The sequence below is a fragment of the Somniosus microcephalus genome, chromosome 12, assembly GCF_052327205.1.
Source record: "Somniosus microcephalus isolate GS21.2 chromosome 12, FLI_Smic_1.0, whole genome shotgun sequence".
Classification (NCBI taxonomy): Eukaryota; Metazoa; Chordata; class Chondrichthyes; order Squaliformes; family Somniosidae; genus Somniosus; species Somniosus microcephalus.
In genome coordinates, this window is record NC_140998.1 from 127,141,152 (window position 1) to 127,160,936 (window position 19,785).

At 47.9% G+C, this 19,785-nt stretch overlaps 1 protein-coding gene across 1 annotated transcript in view; it reads left to right on the forward strand.

Annotated features, from left to right (window-relative positions):
- LOC147109517 (gephyrin-like) overlaps positions 1 to 19,785 on the forward strand; it is a 513,341-nt gene that overhangs the window by 338,881 nt on the left and 154,675 nt on the right. Inside the window, exon 5 of the mRNA XM_086002318.1 lies at positions 14,875 to 14,932. Within this exon, the coding sequence (XP_085858444.1) occupies positions 14,875 to 14,932 (58 nt within the window). The remainder of the gene's footprint in view (positions 1 to 14,874; positions 14,933 to 19,785) is intronic.

A 19,785-nucleotide genomic window follows, 5' to 3' on the forward strand; every position in this document is an offset into this window, starting at 1 on the left:
TCTGCTGAGAGAGTTTGAGGAGCTAGGGTCTAAATTAATAAGCAAAACTTCTGGGGTAATAATCTCTGGATTACTACCTGAGCTACGTTCAAATTGGCATAGGGTCAAGCAGATCAGAGAGTTAAATGCGTGGCTCAAAGAGTGGTGTGGGAAGAAGGGGTTTCAATTCATGGAGCACTGGCACCAGTGCTGGGGAAAGGGAGCTATTCCGTCGGGGCAGGCTCCACTTAAACCAGGCTGGGACCAGTGTCCTGGCGAATCGAATAACTAGGGCTGTAGATAGGGCTTTAAACTAAAAAAGGTGGAGGGGAGGGGTCAGGTAAGGGGAAATTTAGAAATCTAAAGAGAAAGGTCAAGGCAATAGAGCAGTGTAGCGATTTGGGTAAAACTAAGCAGAGTGTGACATGAAGGGACAGAGGGGGAAAAATTCAGTTGGTTGCGCCACCCGTTAGCGCCTTAAGAGGGCGCTAAGTGGGGCGCAAACCAACTAGCACCCGGGCGCGGCACTGCCCATGCCTCCCGCAAAATTCAGCGGGAGGTTAGTGGTGGCGCTAACCGTTAGCGCTGCGCCGCTGGCGATGACATCATCGGTGTGCGCAGCGCCCCGCTCACACCCCGGCCGCGATCTTTGGGAGCGCCCCCTGATTTACCGCCGGACGCTATGTCCAACAGGGTCAGGGGGGCCTACCTGCGGCCGGGGAGGCGCAAATTAAAGGCGAGGTGCGGGGCGGCCATTTTTGTTGTTGGCCGCCTGCCAGCACCTGCCTGCGCTCCCATCCCCGGCCTCCGGAACCCCCGCCCCCCGCGGAGTGCCGGCTGCGCTCCAAGAGCCCGGCACTTCTCTTGGGTGCCGGGCTCTTTTGCCTGCACTCCCGATCCCCGGGGGCCCAGCTGGGCCCCAGATCGCGCTGCACAAGGCCCTTCCCCTTTGGGGGCGCAACTAACCAATTTCCGGTGTGGGGACGCTAATTTTTCCGGGGCGCTACTTTTAGCGCCCCGGCGAAGTTAGTGCCCCAAACGGGGCTATACTGAATTTCTCCCCCAGAGAGTTTAATGGTAGCAGTGCAGCAGAGAATAAGGTCAAAGCAGCGAATAATGGTAAAAATTTAAATTAAAGGCTCTTTATCTGAATGCACAAAGCATTCGTAACAAGATAGACGAACTAGTGGCACAAATAGAGATAAATGGGTTTGATCTAACAGGTGCAAGGTGACCAAGGTTGAGAACTAAATGTTCCAGGGTACTTGACATTTTGAAAAGACCGGCAGAATGGAAAAGGAAGGGGGAGTAGCCCTGATAATAAAGGATGACATAAGGACAGTAGAGAGAAAGGATCTCGGCTCGGAAGATCAGGAAGTAGAATCAGTATGGGTGGAGATAAGGAATAACAAGGGGCAGAAAACACTGGTAGGAGTAGTATATAGACCCCCTCACAGTAGTTATACCGTTGAACAGAATATTAATCAAGAAATAGTAGGAGCTTGTAACAAAGTACTGTAATGGAACCAACCAGGGAACAGGCTATGTTAGATTTTGTATTGTGTAATGAGACAGGGTTAATTAGCAATCTCATCATCAAGGATCCTCTGTGCCAGAGTGATCATAATGATAGAATTTCACATTACATTTGAGAGTGACTTGCCTAAGTCCGAAACTGGAGTCTTAAACTTAAATAAAGCCAATGAGGGGCGAGTTGGTAGAGGGGGTAGATTGGAAAAATAGATTAAAAGGTATGGTGGTAGATAAGCAGTGGCTCGCATTTAAAGAAATATTTCATAATTCTCAACAAAAATATATTCCATTGAGAAACAAAAACTCCATGGGAAAAGTGATCCATCCGTTGCAACTAAAAAAGTTAAGGATAGCATTAGATTGAAACTTATAAAATTCTAACAGGACTAGACAGACTAGATGCAGGAAGGATGTTCCCGATGGTGGGGGAGTCCAGAACCAGGGGTCACAGTCTAAGGATAAGGGGTAAGCCATTTAGGACTGAGATGAGGAGGAATTTCTTCACCCAGAGAGTGGTGAACCTGTGGAATTCTCTACCACAGAAGGCAGTGGAGGCCAATTCATTAAATATATTCAAGAAGGAGTTCGATATATTTCTTAAGGCTAAAGGGATCAAGGGATATGGGGAGAAGGCAGGGACAGGGTACTGAATTTGGATGATCAGCCATGATGTCATTAAATGGCGGAACAGGCTCGAGCGGCTGAATGGCCTACTCGTGCTCCTATCTTCTGTTTCTATGGTGGCATAGTGGTTAGCACTGTTGCCTCACAGCGCCAGGGACCCGAGTTCGAATCCAGTCTCGGGTGACTGTCTGTGTGGAGTTTGCACATTCTCCCCGTGTTTGCGTGGGTTTCCTCCGGGTGCTCCGGTTTCTTCCCACAGTCCAAAGATGTGCGGGTTAGGATGATTGGCTATGATAAATTGACCCTTAGTGTTAGGGGGATTAAATACGTGGGGTTACGGGGATCGGGTGGGATATGTGTCGGTGCAGGCTCGATGGGCCGAAATGGCCTCTATCTGCACTGTGGGGTTTCTGTGATTCTGTGATTCTGTGAAGAAACTTATAGGCCTAGAAATTCAGTTGGGCGCGCCAGCCGTTAGCACCTTAGGGGGAGTAGATCTCGAGCGCTAGGCGCTTATCGCCCGGGCCTCTCCCCAACTTCAGGACACATTTAGCGCCGGCGCAAAGTCTTAGCGCGCGCAGATCATGACGTCATTTAACAGTGCAACGCCCTTTGTGCGCCCCAAACCGGAACTTCACTCGCGCCGGCCCATTGTGCGCCGGGCGTCCCGAGCGACTGTGAAGTGGAACGGTACACAGGCCAGCCGGGCCGGGGGGAGCGCTAATTAAAGGGCACTTACCCAGCAGTATAAAGGCCAGCCATTTTGCAGCATTCACTCTTGTGCAACGGTTTTTTGGACAGAGACCAAGGAGGAGAGTTTACTGGTTTGGACCAACACTTGGACAGGTATTTTTGGCTCAGGCCAGAGCTTACCAATTATCTTAGCCTTCATTCAGAGCTCAGTGTTTGCCAGCATATAATGGGGGCTGCATTGGGTGGCAACGCTGAATTTCAGCCTTATGCCAGAAGGGCTTACAGACGCCGTGAGAGAGTGGCAGCCCTGGCTAGACGCAGAGGGGGCAACAGGCGTCGCCAACTGAGGCCTTACCCACGCAGGGTATACCGCCAGCAGACCTCCTATCTGACCATGTCTGCCGCGATGTGTGTTAGGAGGCTGCGATTCCGAAGGGAGGTGGTTACAGACATCTGCCGGCTGCTTCAGAGAGATCTGCAGCCACAGCTGATGCGCAGGACGTCTCTGTCGGTGGCAGTGAAGGTGACGGTGGCTCTCAACTTCTATGCCTCCGGCTCCTTCCAATCCGCTACTGGGGACATCGCTAACATCTCCCAGTTCGCCGTGCATTGCTGCATCCGCCAGGTGACCGAAGCCCTTTTCAGAAGGAGACATCAATTCATCTCCTTCCCCATGACCCTGGACAAGCAGCAGCAGCGTGCAGTGGGGTTTGCAAGAATAGCGGGCTTCCCCATGGTGCAGGGCGCCATTGACTGCACGCATGTGGCTTTGCGGGCACCTCTTGAGCATGCCGAGGATTACCGCAACCGGAAGGGCTACCATTCCCTCAATGTACAGCTGGTGTGTGACCACAGGCAGCGCATCCTAGCTGTCAATGCCCGCTTTCCAGGCAGCAGCCACGATGCCTTTATCCTGCGACAGACAACTGTGGCTGACATGTTCCAGGCACAGCCTCCCCCAAGAGGATGGCTTATCGGGGACAAAGGCTATCCTTTGTGTACCTGGCTCATGACCCCGCTCCGCGCGCCCACGACCCCTGCTGAAGAGGCATACAACGAGAGCCATCAAGCGACGAGGAGCCTCATAGAACAAACAATCGGCGTGCTCAAGCAACGGTTCCGCTGTCTCGACCGCTCCGGGGGAGCCCTCCAGTATTCGCAGGATCGAGTCTCCCAATTCGTCGTCGTTTGCTGCATGCTGCACAACCTGGCTATCCGCAGGACTCAGGCACTGCCACCTCACGTTGGACCACCACCTCAGGAGGAGGAGCAGGAGGAGCATGAGGACGACGAGGACGAGGAGTACCAGCCCAGGAGGGACGCACAAGGTCCAAGGGCCGCCCGTCGTCGGCTTATTGAACGTCACTTCTAGGCCCCCTGTCAGGGAATGGCTTGTGCCAATGATAGAACATGATTGCAGCCGCTCCGCAAGCCCTCAGCCAGTTAAGGCAACAAACACTTCAAAGATCAAACATGGACAATGTGAATAAATAAAATGCTTTATTGTACAAACTCTGGGCCCTTCCCACATGAAAACCAAAAACAGAGGAAACCCCCAAAAAACACTCAAACACATTACTCACTCCCACAACCTGGGGAGGATTAACAAAATAGGGCAACTAAAATGGCCGTCATTCTCGGCCTTCGTCCAAAACAAACATCACATCATCGGCCTTCAAAAAACAAACATCCAATTCTCGGCCTCAAGAAACAAACACAAATGGCCACACATTCGACTATTTGGCCCGCTAGGGCGATGCCTTGGCCATCTTTGGGTGGCCCCTGCCCGCCCTGCTACTCCGCCTCAAAGTAAGGCCATTGGCTGCTGCAAGGCTGGGGGCAGGCTCCTGAGGGGCACATGTCGTGACGGCAGATGCCCTTGGGGGTCGGCCTAGTCGAGGTCTGGGCGTCGAGCGGCCGGCTGTTGATTGCTGCAGCTGTGGCTGGCCAGCATCAGTCGCTGCAGCAGCTCCTGGCAGCTCCACTGGGGGAGTGGCAGTGGCGGCTGTAGGAATGGCGGCAAGCTGGCGGATGGCAGGCGCTCGCTGGTCGCCTGAGACACTGGCACTCGCCCGGCCCAGCACTGCAGCATGCGCACCAATCTGCCGAGGGACAGACCGATGTGCTGCTGCAGCGCGCCGGGTGCCCTGGCGATGCCTGGCTGACACAGCGAGTGTGGCAGCAGTGAGTGCCCGTGTTGACCTGTTCACTGACCGCAGCAGAGCAGCCAGTGACTGGACGGCACCACTAATCACCTGGCCAGTCGCTGAAAGATCTGCCCGGTATTCCGCCCGACTGGTGGCCTCTAAGGGCCCGAACTCGGCCACACTCCGAGAGAGGGAATCGATGGACTCAGGCAACCGTGCCACTGCCGCCATGAGCTCCGTGTGCCGGCGCTCCGAGTCCGCGGACAAGTCTTCGAGGCGTTCCATCTCCTCGGCGAAGAGCATCTCCTGACTGGAGGCCGGACTCTCCCTCTGGGGAGAAGGCCGCCGAGCTGGCCGACCCTTCCTGCGTTGCTGGAGGCCGCTGGGCCCAGCAATTGGACTCCCCTCCGACGCATCCCCCCTCTGGGGAGAAGGCCGTCGAGCTTCCACCCCCCTCCCGCCTTTCTGCAGCACGCAGGTCCCAGGAGCTCCCCCCCCCCTTTGACACTTCCGCCACGCTGCCCTCCAGGGAAGACGTGTCCCCTACATTGGCCTGGGTGGCCGTGGCTGAGGGTTCCCCTGATGGGCCGCCTTCCTCTTGCTCCTCCTCCTGCTCCTCCTTGGAGGGTCTGTCACTGGCAAGCTGAGGGACCTCCTCTTGACCATCTGAAAGCAGGAAGGCACAAGAGTTGCTTTAGAGTGAGGAGAGGGCGTCAGTGCGGGATGCATGAGTGGTGGCATTCAGCGCATTGGTCGGACAGTGGCAAAGGATGTAGATCTGATGCGCAAGTGGGACGAGAGAGGTGCAAAAGGTGATGTCCTTACCATTGCTTCCCAGAACAGGGTCGGCATCTCCACATGCAACGGGCCCAATCACCCAGTCACCTATGAGGCGCTCCACGCGATGTTGCAGGTCGGTGAGTGGCTGGATATGGGGTCGTCCTCCCCCGGTCGCAGTCCGGCTCTTGCGATTATTCGCCAGCTTGACCTGCAAGAGAAAGGACGGCCTCTAAGTACAGTGTGTCGCCGTGATCTTGTGTGCACTGCCTCCCATGGTGGAATAGCCTGGCCAGTGTGTCGCCATGATCTGCTGTGCACTGCCTCCCATGGTGGAATAGCCTGGCCAGTGTGTCGCCATGATCTGCTGTGCACTGCCTCCCATGGTGGAATAGCTTGGCCAGTGTGTTCAGTGCAGAATGTGCAATTGATGCTCATGCCTGTGCCATAGCTGCTGGATGAAGGCTGGCCATTCGAGCTTTCAGGTCCCTTTGCCCATAATGTGAGGTGCACATGCAAGGATGAGGAGGTCATTGGAAAGGGTACTCACCCTGACAATGCGTGTGAGGTCATTTAACTTTTTGCGGCATTGGGCACCGGTCCTGCGGACGTCGCTGTTGGCTGACAGCTTGCTGGCGACATGCCTCCAGGCTCTCCTGTAGACGCGGACCGTCGCCTTCTTGCCATTGTCCAGGTACAAAACATGGCGCCTCTTCTCCACAGCAGCAAGCAGCACACTCAGATCATGCTCTGAGAAGCGCTGCGCACGTTCATGGGCCTTCTCCATGTCTTCAGGCGCTATTTGGGTCCAGCAGCAGTGTTCCGGCCTAGCTGGAGGGCTCCACTATCCAGGGCGTGGCAGCAGACACAGTCGACCCTTCCCCCTTAAGAGCTGGCCGGCGCCAGGGTGTCTGCTGTCAGTCACGAGATGGCCGCACCTGCGCTGCGCCCGGCCTCGGCGCTATCGATCACCACCTCCGGCTTAGCGCCCAAAGAGAGGCGTCCAACAGCAGTTTTAGCGCTCGCCCGAACTAGTAGGGCGAAGCTAATGAATATCGGAGAAGTGGCCTAGATTTGGCGGCGGCCGCAAACTTTGGACGCCCCACTTTAGCGCCCCAAAAGTGGCGTCAATGAATTTCTAGGCCATAATGTTATGAAGAATAGTAGTAAGCCTGAGGATTAGGAGAGTTTCAGAAACCAGCAAAGGATGAACAAAAAATTGATGATGGAAAAAGTAGACATTGAGAGAAAACTAGCAAGAAATATAAAACAGATTGTAAGAGCTGCTACAAGTATGTAAAAAGGAAGGGGGTTACCATTGATCAGAAACTGAACTGGACCAGCCATATAAATACTGTGGCTACAAGAGCAGGCCAGAGGCTGGGAATTCTGCGGCGAGTGTCTCACCTCCTGACTCCCCAAAGCCTTTCCACCATCTACAAGGCACAAGTCAGGAGTGTGATGGAATACTCTCCACTTGCCTGGATGAGTGCAGCTCCAACAACACTCAAGAAGCTCGACACCATTCAGGATAAAGCAGCCCGCTTGATTGGCACTCCATCCACCACCTTCAACATTCACTCCCTCCACCACCGGCGCACTGTGGCTGCAGTGTGTACCATCTACAAGATGCACTGCAGCAACTTGCCAAAGCTCCTTCAACAGCACCTTCCAAACTCGCGACCTCTACCACTTAGAAGGACAAGGGCAGCAGACGCATGGGAACATCACCACCTACAAGTTCCCCTCCAAGCCACACACCATCCTGACTTGGACCTGTATTGCCGTTCCTTCACTGTTGCTGGGCCAAAATCCTGGAACTCCCTTCCTAACAGCATTGTGGGTGTACCTACACCATATGGACTGCAGCGGTTCAAGAAGGCGGCTCACTACCATCTTCTCAAGGGCAATTAGGGATGGGCACTAAATGCAGGCCTAGCCAGCGACGCCCACATCCCATCAATGAATTTTTAAAAAAGTAAACGTTGGTCCCTTAGAGGCTGAGGCAGGAGAAATTATTATGGGGAATAAGGAAATGGCAGAAACGTTAAACAAATATTTTGTATCTGTCTTCACAGTAGAAGACACAAAAAGCATACCAAAAATGGTGGGGAACCAAGAGTCTAATGAGGGTGAGGAACTTAACGTAATTAATATAAGTAGAGAAAAAGTACTAGAGAAATGAATGGGACTAAAAGCCGACAAATCCCCTGGACCTGACGGCCTACATCCTAGGGTTCTAAAAGAGATGGCCGCAGAGATAGTGGATGAGCTGTGTTTGATTGTGGATCAGGTCAGAGTGGTCACCTGTCAATTTATTTCTAACACTTGAGCTCTGGGGGTCAACACAAGGATCAGAAACCAACCACGAGGACTCGCTGGTGCTGCTGCGGCGATTGTGCCTGCTGTGCTAATCGGGTGGGTGACGGACCCTCCAGGTGGCCGGGCCTCATTAGCAAGCAGTCAGCCAGCTGTGAGGGCCGATTTGGCGCTCAGAGAAAATGTGCCGGTCGGGGAAAGGCGGCAGGGGCGGGAGGCGCAACCGGCTGTGTGTCCGACCCTGGGGTGTGGGAGAGCGACGATTAGAGGGGAGGGGCCAATGAGGGGAGAAGAGAGCCCCAGAGACACAAGCTGACATATCAGGTCAGGTGGGGTACACTCACTGCCCAGGGATACACTTCTGGGATGAATATTGTTTGCCCGGGGACACAGTCCCTAATCCGGGGACTTTCCCAGTTAAATGGGGACGCATGGTCAGCCTAGTGTAAATTTTATTGCTAACAAATGTAAGACATGAGAACTTAGGGTAAAGATCCATTACTGGGCTGACACAAAAAATAGTCCTGTTTTGTAGCATTAGTCTCATTCTTTTCAACAAAAGGAGTAGAGTTGGTTCTAACAGGCTGTGTTTTAAATCACCTCAGTGTTAGTGATCAAGATCAAGAGATAGTAAAGGAATCCATTTTGTATGAAAAGAATCCATTTATGTTGCGTTCATTTTATATTAGCTCTATACAGTAGTTAAAGGCTTAGAATTATAAGACTGTGAATGTAGCTGACAGTGCATGTCTGTACAACTGAGGTCAGAGCAGCCTGCTTTCTAGGCCGGGTTACACATTTGTTTGCATTTAGAGATTAAGTTATCTGTAACTAACCATCTATGCCTTGCTAACCTTAAACACCAGTCTGTTTGTCTTAAAATCACAGAAATCAGAAGGAAATCCATGCGTGACAGATGCTTAGTAGACTTGGAACATCTTGATATAGACTGGTACTGGTTGGTACTGAGATTTTGTGTAAAGGGATATGGAATGCAGATGCCTATGGATTAGTGCAGCTAGAAGCAGTATAAATAGGGTGATATCACAGCGATAAGTTAGAAGAAATCAGAAGTCGAGAGAATTGAGCTCAACTGGATGTAAAGTGCATTCTGCGCCAAAGCATCTTTTGTAATCTTTGTATTGAGTATTTGTTAATTTAATCCCTAATAAACCTGCAAGTGTTTGACAGGGTATTTCAAACTCAAGCTTGGCATGTAGACATAGGACTGCAGCCTCTGTCTATATTATTACAAAAAAATACATTGCCAGCATCAGGGTCATGCTGAATGCATTGTGCGCTTCCATATGGCCAACCATGTTAGATAATGTCCCTTGGTTCATACCCTCCACATTAGCTTCATCAACAAGAAGAAAGAATTGGGACAGTAGATTTTATTCCTTCACCTGTGACTAGCTGGTATTCTGAACCATTTCTAATCACATTCATGCACTTACTCAGCAATGCCATCCAAATTGTACTATATATCTGGAACCAAATTGTGCATTAGTGCCACATTTGCAATTTTTTCTTGTGGAGTGTCATTTGAACTTGAGGTTAATTTGATTCTACAACAGATAAAGGTTTCCTTCTGCTTTTTATAATGTTTCAGTGTTAGCACTGTCATAGGGATCAACTATCATACAGGAGCATCTTTAATATTCAGCTATTTGAGGCGCTTCAGTAATGTTGTGTCTTCATTCTCATGCAGAAGTAATTTTGCAACCATCTCGTTTTAATAGTTTCATTTCATGCATTCCAACATCTTGATCAATTTTCTGTAAACTAGAAGTGATATTTGGTGGAAAAACATATAGACAATGTGACTGTCTCAATAATTAATTGAGAGTCTACTTATTTCTGATGCACTGGTGCATTGTAAGAAGTAAAAACTGCATTAACTCCACAAGGGTGGAGAATGGTCAGGAAATAATTGGAAGAATCAATTCTGGAGATGACACAGGCGTGAATGGGTTTTTCAGCGGCAAATGGGCTGGCATGAGCAGAGGCAGGTGATGTGGAAGGTACAGTGGCATAGTGGTTCTGTTACTGGCCTAGTAACCCAGAGGCCTGGACTAATGATCTGAAATAGACACGACTTCAATCCCACCATGACAGTTCGTGAATTTAAATTCAGTTAATTAAATAAATCTGGAACAAAAATTTAGTAATGGTGACCGTGAAGCAATCGGATTGTCATAAAAACCCAACTGGTTCACTAATGTCCTTTAGGGAAGGAAACCTGCCATCCTGACTCCAGATCCACAGCAATGAATGGCTGAAATGGCCTACCACGGCACTCAGTTGTATCAAACTGCTACAAAAAGGTGTAAGAATAAAACCGGACGAACAACCCGGCATCGACCTTGACTTCGGATTTGGGTGAATCAGTGCCAAGGGTAGCAAGGGTACAGAAAGTCTCTGGATGGGGGACTTCAGTGTCCATCACAAAGAATGGCTCGGTAGCACCACTGCTGATCGAGCTGGCTGAGTCCTGAAGGATATAGCTGCCAGACTAGGCTTGGTGAGAGAACCAACATGAGGGAAAAACCTACTTGACCTTGTCCTCACCAATCTACCTGTCACAGATGCATCTGTCCAGGACAGTATTGGTAAGAGACACTGGGCTAGAAATTCAGTAAGGCCCCGCCAGCTTTGCGCCCAGTTACCGCCCAAAGAGGGCTTCTGCGCCAATAGAGGAGTTTGCGCTGATATTCAGCGCAGCGGTAATGGCGGCGGTAGCCGGTAGCGCTGCGCCGGCACCGATGACGTCATCGGTGTGCGCAGTGCCCCGGTTCTGCCCCGATACCGGCCCGACCCCCATATTTAGTTGCGGCCGCCTCTTCCGCAGCGGCCGCAAACAACGTTCTGCAACCGTGGCCGTCCTGCAGCCTTAGTGGCGCTAGTTAAGGCGGAGGTGCGGCCGGCCGCTTTTTCGGCGGCCGCCTGCCCGCACCTCCTTCCCCGGCCTCCTCCACCCCCCCTCCCCCGCGGCATTGCCGGCTGCTTTCCGCGAGCCCGGCACTTCTCCGTGGTGCCGGGCTCATTTGCCGGCACTATCAAGCGGCGATCTCCCCGTTGCAGGCACCTCCCCCTTAAGAGAAGGAGGAGGCCTGCAGTACCGCAGCCTGCCGCTCCGCAGCGGGTGGCGCAGCGGCACCTACAGCGCTGAAATTCAGTTTCAGCGCCCCAAGCGGGGGCGGGCACACCCTGGAATAGCGCCCGGTTCCGACTTGGGGCGCAAAAACTGAATTTCTGACGGTCGCAAATGGCTCCGCGCGCAGCGCTAACTTTTGGGTGCAAGCGAGCTGGCGGGGCCTTACTGAATTTCTAGGCCAAAGTCCCGTCTTCATATTGAGGACAGCCTCCATCGTGTTGTGTGGCACTGCCACTGTGCCAAGTGGGATAGATTCAGAACAGATCTAGCAGCTCAAACCTGGGCATCCATCAGCAGCAGAACTGTATTCTACTACAATCTGTAACCTCATGGCATATCCCTCACTCTACCATTACCATCAAGCCAGGTGACCAACCCTGGCTCAATGAGAGCATGCATGAGCAGCACCAGGTGTACCTGAAAATGAGGTGCGAATCTGGTGAAGCTACAACACAGGACTACATGCATGCTAAACAGTGGAAGCAGCATGCTATAGACAGAGCTAAACGATCCCACAACCAACGGAACATAACATAGCTCTGCAGTCCTGCCACATCCAGTTTTGAATGGTGGTGCAATTGAACAACTAACGGGAGGAGGAGGCTCCATGAACATCAACATCCTCACTGTTGGTGGAGCCCAACACGTGAGTCTAAAAGGCAAGGCTGAAGCGTTTGCAACCAGAAGTGCCATGTGGATGATCCACCTTGATCTCCTCCTGAGGTCCCCACCATCACAGATGCCAGTCTTCAGCTAATTCGATTCACTCCACGTGATATCAAGAAATGGCTAAGTGCACTCGATACAGCAAAGGCTATGGGCCCCAACAACATCCCGGCTGTCGTGCTGAAGACTTATGCTCTAGAACTAGCCGTGGCTCTAGCCAAGTTGTTCTAGTACAGCTACAACACTGGCATCTTCCCGACAAAGTGGAAAATCGCCCAATATGTCCTGTCCACAGAAAGCGGGACAAATCCAATCTGGCCATTTACCGTCCCATCAACTTACTCTCAATCATCAGCAAAGTGATGGAAGGTGTTGTCGACAGTGCTATTGTGCATGTAACTGACTTATTTTACATAAATAGAATATAAATCGTCAAGTGTTAAATTGTACATCAAATCCTCAGTTTAAAGCTCTCCAAAGCACTCTGTTAAAAGGTTTACTCCTGAGTCTGACTCTTCCATGTTTTTTTTGTGCTACTGGACATTCAGCATAGTGTTCATCTTATTATAAGCTACCAAGTGCCTGCCTTCCAGGGAACATGTTTTAATAGTGATAGAATGCCGATGGTTAGATTCCTTTCAAAATGTCATGAAATTTGGTTAAACGTACTTACTGTTAGCAAATTTCACATACTGCAGTGTGTGAGTACACAATGTATTTCCAGGAATAATCAGTTTTGAACTGGTGCAATTCTGGCCAATGGTTTCAAAGAGTGAATAGTAGTACGGTCATTTTGACAGTCGTAGACCAACTCATGTTTTGATATGTTGTAAACTTAAGAGGTAAAATGGAGCTTCTGAATGGTCTTGACAGCATTCATCTTATTAAGATTACCTGGAAGTAATTACAACAGAGTAATCTAATTGAAAGGGATTTTGATAGTGTCATAAACCACAGGAGCAACGCATGAGCAGTTTATAAGTGTTGTCTGAAGCTTTCACTTAGATACAGCACTAAAATCACTCTCTGGTATATGTACTGTTTCAGGGTAGCATGTTTTGTTCTGGTTTTGGTGCATTTTTGTGATGGCAACTGCTGCTTTGTCCATGACAAAGGACGGTCTTCACAGAAGCAGATTAACGTATTATATGTAATATATGCAGTTGATTATCATGATGTTCAGTATTTATTTATAAATGGATAAAAAACAAAAATGTTTCTGTACTAATGCAACAGATGATTTAACAATCCTATCCGATAAACTGATACAATACTTGTGAAAACATTGCCACCAGAACAATATCACCCTCCCACAATTTTTATCAGTCAGAGTCATACTGTACAGTAATAACACTGTGGCATTGAGGCCTCTTGTAATCCAAATTACAAGTATTGCTTTTTATTTCAAAAAGTGTATTTTTCTGTCTGCTTTAATCATTGTGCTGGTCCCCTTACGCCACATCAATAGGCAAAGTCAGTCTCTAATGTTTTGCTTTCTTTTTCTATGCTTTTAAAATGTTATTCTCTTGCTTTCTCATGATCACTCCCCTTTTTCCCCCTCTCAGGTTTTCTCTCTGTTTCCTCCCCCATCCCCACTTGCAACATCACACACCATTCTTCAGCTGAGTGTGAGCTTGTAAGCATCTCTCGGTGTCTGTCAATATGACGATTGACCTTTGTGCTTAAGATATGCAAAACTGTATCTGTGAGTTTACATCCCACCTATTCAAGCTTCAGTACGTTAATACATCAATGTGTTGGGCACCATTCATCGTGGCCTTGTGAACTCAACACTCAATCCAGGCAGTCATGTCTGAAGAGAATTGGAGAACATAAGAACATAAGAAATAGGAGCAGGAGTAGGCCATTCGGCCCCTCGAGCCTGCTCTGCCATTCAGTAAGATCATGGCTGATCTGATCCCGGCCTCAACACCCCTTTTCCACCCGCTCCCCATAACCTTGTAGCTCAAAAATCTGTCTATCTCCACCTTGAATATATTCAATGACTCCGCCTCCACAGCTCTCCGAGGTAGAGAATTCCACAGATTCACGACCCTCTGAGAGAAGAAATTCCTCCTCATCTCTGTCTTAAATGGGCAACCTCTTATTCTGAAACTATGCCCCCTAGTTCTAGATTCCCCCACGAGGGGAAACATCCTCCCTGCATCTACCCTGTCAAGTCCCCTCAGAATCTTGTATGTTTCATTAAGACCACCTCTCATTCTTCTAAACTCCAATGAGTATAGGCCCAACCTGCTCAACCTTTCTTCATAAGACAACCCCTTCATCTCAGGAATTAACCCAGTGAACCTTCTCTGAACTGCCTCCAATATCCCTCCTTAAATAAGGAGACCAAAACTGCACGCAGTACTCCAGGTGTGGTCTCATCAGTGCCCTGTACAGTTGTAGCAAGACTTCCCTACTTTTATACTCCATCCCCCTTGCAATAAAGGCCAACACTCCATTTGCCTTCCTAATTACTTGCTGTACCTGCATGCTAACTTTTTGTGTTTCATGTACGAGGACCCCCAGGTCCCTCTGTACCGCAGCATTATGTAGTCTCTCTCCATTTAAATAATAATTTGCTTTTTTATTTTTCCTACCAATGTGGATAACCTCACATTCTCCCACATTATACTCCATCTGCCAAATGTTTGCCCACTCACTTAGCCTATCTATAGCCCTTTGCAGACTCTCTGTGTCCTCCTCACAACCTGCTTTCTCACCTATCTTTTTATCATCAGCAAATTTGGCTACAGTACACTCGGTCCCTTCATGAGAAAGAAATGAAGCGCCCACGACTTCAAAAATAATTTGAATTAAAACTTGCATCTATTATGATCCAGCACCCTGGAAGAACATTACTGTACTCTGAATGTTTGCCACAGTTAGCAAACCTCTTTAGTGGTTAATCTCTGCAGACAATGTGAACGGTCTAAAAGCAAAATGAACTAAAATTTCAATATCTTTCTTTTGTAGGTTGGGAGGAACAGTATCTGCATACAAGATAGTACCCGATGAGGTTGATGAAATCAAGGTAATTGACTAGTTTTACTTGTTTCTGAAGGCCAGGACCACACTTGACTTTAGTTGATTCCTGTGAATCTATACTTGGCGATTTTCAAAAGAGTATAAAAACTTGTCAAATTCACATTGTTAGTCGTTTTAGTGCAAATTCACAAAAATGGTCTGCTTTAGTTACGAAGCCAGGTGACAATTCTTTCCTGCTCCTCTTCATTTTGTTAATGAAGATCTTGATGATTTTACATTCGATTTGCTGAAAATGTTAAAAAGATGCGTGGCTATATAGCTTTAAATCCATGCAATTGTTTTGTTGGGCTGTTTTATCTACATGATGATGATCATGGTCCTGTACTTCATGAAATGTGGCAGTGTTGAGGTGTGTCCCTTCAATTTCATAACATGCAATTCTACACCCACATGGACAGTTTGGCAGTCGTCATTCTGTAGCTTGCACTTTAGTGTTTGACAGCAATTGCTGAAGTATTGGTAGGGATAATATCTGACTGTATACTTTGTCCTGTTTGTCTCACTGTGTTCTTTTCTGATTCTCTAGCATTCCAGTAGTGGTATGGTTCTGGGTCCCTCACAGCAGTAGGTAGCACAGTTCTAATTCTTTGGTGATGTCGTTGAGATTTTCCTTACCAATGCACTGGACTTGTTTGCACATACTTTGGATACAGAGCAAACCTGAATTTTTAATTACCTGAATTCTAAGTCCAAATTAACCAGATCACATACCCCCACTGTGTGTATACACAGGACAAAATTAAACTACAATATTATCATTTTTTTCAAAAGTTAACAAGAGCACTAGGGATTGTTTTGTTAATTACCCAATGGTTTCTACTGAACAGAAGTTAAATATGTTACTCAGATTTTGTAAGATACCATGAACCTGGTTGACTGCATGATGTCAGTTTGAAGAATGCATAATCCACTTTTGAACAGCCCAGAATTAGCTACAGCAGTGAATGTTGAAAATTGTAGGGTTCATAGAATCGTACAGCACAGAAGGAGCCCATTCGTCCCATCGTGCCTGTGCCGGCTCTTTGAAAGAGCTGTCCAATTAGTCCCACTCCACTGCTCTTTCCTCATAGTCCTGCAAGCATTTATCCAATTCCCTTTTGAAAGTTACTATTGGATCTGATTCCACCACCCTTCCAGGCAGTGCATTCCAGATCACAACAACTCAATGTGCAAAAATCTTCCTCATCTCCCCTCTGGTTCTTTTGCCAATTACCTTAAATCTGTGTCCTCTGGTTACCAACCCACCAGGCAGTGAAAACAGTTTCTCCTCGTGTAATCTAGCAAAATCCTTCATAATTTTGGCCACTTATATTAAATCTCCCCTTAACCTTTTCTGCTCTAAGGTGAACAATCCCAGCTTCTCTAGTCTCTCCATATAACTCAGGTCCCTCAATGCTGGTACCATTCAACTAAATCTCCTCTATACCCTCTCCAAAGCCCTGCCTTCCTTCCTAAAGTGTAGTACCCAGAATTGGACACAATACTCCAGCTGCAGAATATTGTACTTTTTCCTCATTCTTTGGAATGACTCTAATAGACATATTAATCACTTAAGTACTCATGTGCAGGAGCGAAAGTGTAGTTTAGATGGTCACATTGTTCTGTAAACCTGAGATCAAAAAACAATTGGCAGCCAACACATAATTATCATGGTTCCCAGTATTTGGTAATGTCTATATTAAAATATTAGAACCAGATCTGAATGAGTCATTGTACTTTCTGTTTGTGTACTTGCATCTGAAGTGATGATGGACAAGCACAGGCAGCACTGGGTGTGAAGGAATATCTTAGAATATTGATCTAATTAACTCCAGTTTAAAAAAAATGGATTAGGTGCAAGTTGACTACAGAACTTTGTAAACTCTCATCTCTTGGAATATTGAGAAGTACTGCAAGGCCATTAGATGTATTTTTCCAACGTTGGTCTAGGAGGTAGGTGTGACCAGCATGCAATTGAAAGAAAGAAATCCTTCCAGTTATGTCGTGCCTTATTATGCCATTGAAATGTCTGCTCAAGAGCTTTGCACAATTAATTTCAGCAACGTTCATTACTTGGGCTGTTATTCCCCAATTACACAAAGCTTCTTTATTTTTCTCCTTCCTAAGTCCAGAGAACCCCCACAGCACATGGAGGAAGATATCTTTTTCCTAAATTAACAAGCTTCTGACTTACTATGGCACTGAGGACAACACACTTTTTATTAGGGTTTCGAATTGGTCGTTTGAGAATTGACAGCTGCTGACTGTCGTACTTCACTGTATTAAGGGAGATCATTGCTAGGTACTTGCCTTGGATCTTGAATCATTTTAGGACCTGGCAGCTCCTGACTGGCTGGTATCAGTCCTGGCTGAGAAAGGAAAGTCTTATTTTGAACTAAAAATACAATTGTCAACTGCGATCTTTCTGTTGGATCTTTCGACATGAGAGCCTAGGGACAGACTGAGATAAGATACAGTAAGAAAGGAACCAAAGAAGTACATTGAAGATAATTATAATTAGCAAGGATCAGAATGAAACTAGCAATTGCTGTATGTATATTGTCACATAACAGTTTGGCAGAAGTAATTGAAAGAGTCCGACAGCTGTATTGGATAAATGATTAGGGCGTCTCTCTGAAGTGCTGATTTGTAGCAGTTTGTTTCTCACTATGGATTCCCTGAAGCGTTTGTAGATATGTAGCCACCATGGCTGGCTCCTTGATCTCTAGTTTCTCGCCAAGGTCTCATTTTAGTTGTAGGCACAAATACTATTTAGGGCTGCAGATCAATCCCTGTTAACAAAGATCTGGAGTTGGTTATCAAAACGGTGAGTAGCTGATTTAGTTTTAACGTTAAAAAAAAAGATTTGTTTGTAAGATGATTACAGCACCTTGTCATCCATAAATAAGTATAAGCAGAAAATACTGTCCTGCTCTGAATCACATCATCAAGTCTAAGCATAATGTGATGGATAAATTTAATATACAAACTCTTAAACATTTGTCTTGATCAATCATACGAGTCACTAATAAAAATGTGATAGTGTTGTACACTACAGGTAGACTACCCTTTATCCGAACTTCCGAAAACCGAAACCCTCTAAAAACCGAAGGTTTTTTCGTTCAGCGTAAGTCGTGCGCACGACATGACCAGAGTGCCGCACGACTTACGCTGAGCAGGGCAGAGGGTCACTGAGTTCCCTCCTGGGTAGGAGATTGCAGGCCGAGCCGGGCAGTGTGAAGGAGGTATACCGGGAGAGTGAACCCAACAATACAGCGGCCCGTCCGATAGCTGCAGCGGCCTGTCCGATATTCTTTTCTCCCCCGCTGACCCCCACCCTTTCGGATAAGGGATAGTGTATCCTTTATCCGCACTTCCAAAAACCGAAATCCTCTGAAAACCGAAAGTGTTTTCGTTCAGCGTAAGTCGTGCGCACGACCCCGACCCCCGCCGACCCCCACCCCCGACCCCCCGCCGACCCCCACCCCCGCTGACCCCGAACCCCCGCCGACCCCGACCCCCCCGCCGACCCCCACCCCCGACAAATTTCCCAGTCTTATAAAATACCTTCCGAAATCCAAAATTTTCCGAAAACCGAAACACGGCTGGTCCCGAGGTTTTCGGATAAAGGATAGTCTACCTGTATTTGATGTAGCTGATATCTTAAGGTAGTTCTTCAGCAGTGATGCTTATTTTGATTGGTTAATAAGTTTGAAACATTTTTAATATTGCTGTGCCAGTTTTCTGGCTGCACTGAACAGTCCTTTAATATCAGCGTTAGTATATATCATAGTATTTCATAATGCCATTCTTCACATGGAAAACTGCACTTCCAGATTTACTTAAACTGCTGTATATGAACTGCTTGTATGTAACACCAGTGCTAAAAATACTTGACTAATTAATTTTCTGCATGCATGACAATGCAAGGGATGAACAATGGCTGAGAGTGAGTCGAAGGATGCTGATGACCTTCAAAAGATGCTGATGGTGGGAAAGCTCAAGCTGTTCCTGAATTTCAAGAATGGGCGACTAGGAAGCAGATTTAAGGGCAGAACTTCAAGGATGGTAATCTCTGGATTACTCCCTCAGCTAAGTGTTAGAATAGGGAATGATAGGAAGAGTAGGGAGCTCAACACATGGATAAAGGGGTGGTGTCAAGAAGAGAGTTGCTGTTTTATGGGGCATTGACACCAGTTCTGCAGAGGATGGTAACAATTCAGCATGGATAGGCTACATCTAAACAGGAAGAGACCCAATGAACGGACAAAACAGATAAATAGAGAAGTGAAAACTCATTTAAACTAGTCAGGCAGAGGGACATGGGAAATAAAAATAATCTGGAAGAGCAACAGTGGTTAGAAACGGGAAGTGGTGTCCCACAGAGTTCAGTTCTAGGACCGCTACCGTTCACTGTGTACAACAATGACAGATATAGGGCCAGAGGGAGTGCTGTCCAAATTTGCAGAGAATAATAAATTAGGAGACATAGGGCTGGATTTTCATTGAGGAGTTGGGTAGAAGGCAGGACTACAACTTTTGGGGTTGTAGTCCCGCCTCCATCGAGTTCTAGCCAACCCAGTCGATTTAGACTTAATTGACCTTGTTGAGCCCACCCAGCGGGCTCAGCAGGCCAATTAAGGGCCACCCGGCAACAAGTGACGTCACAGATTGAAATTTCATCTGTCAAGCTGCCAAACACTGACAATCTGTACTCCAGGTTAATTCTTTCCTCTCAGGATGATTTAGAGATCTCCCCGGAACAGAAAGCAGAGGCTGCAGATTTTGACAGCTGGCGGCCATTCTGCTTTCTATGCCGGTGAGATGAGGGACTCCCAAGACCTGAAGGAAGGAAGGCTG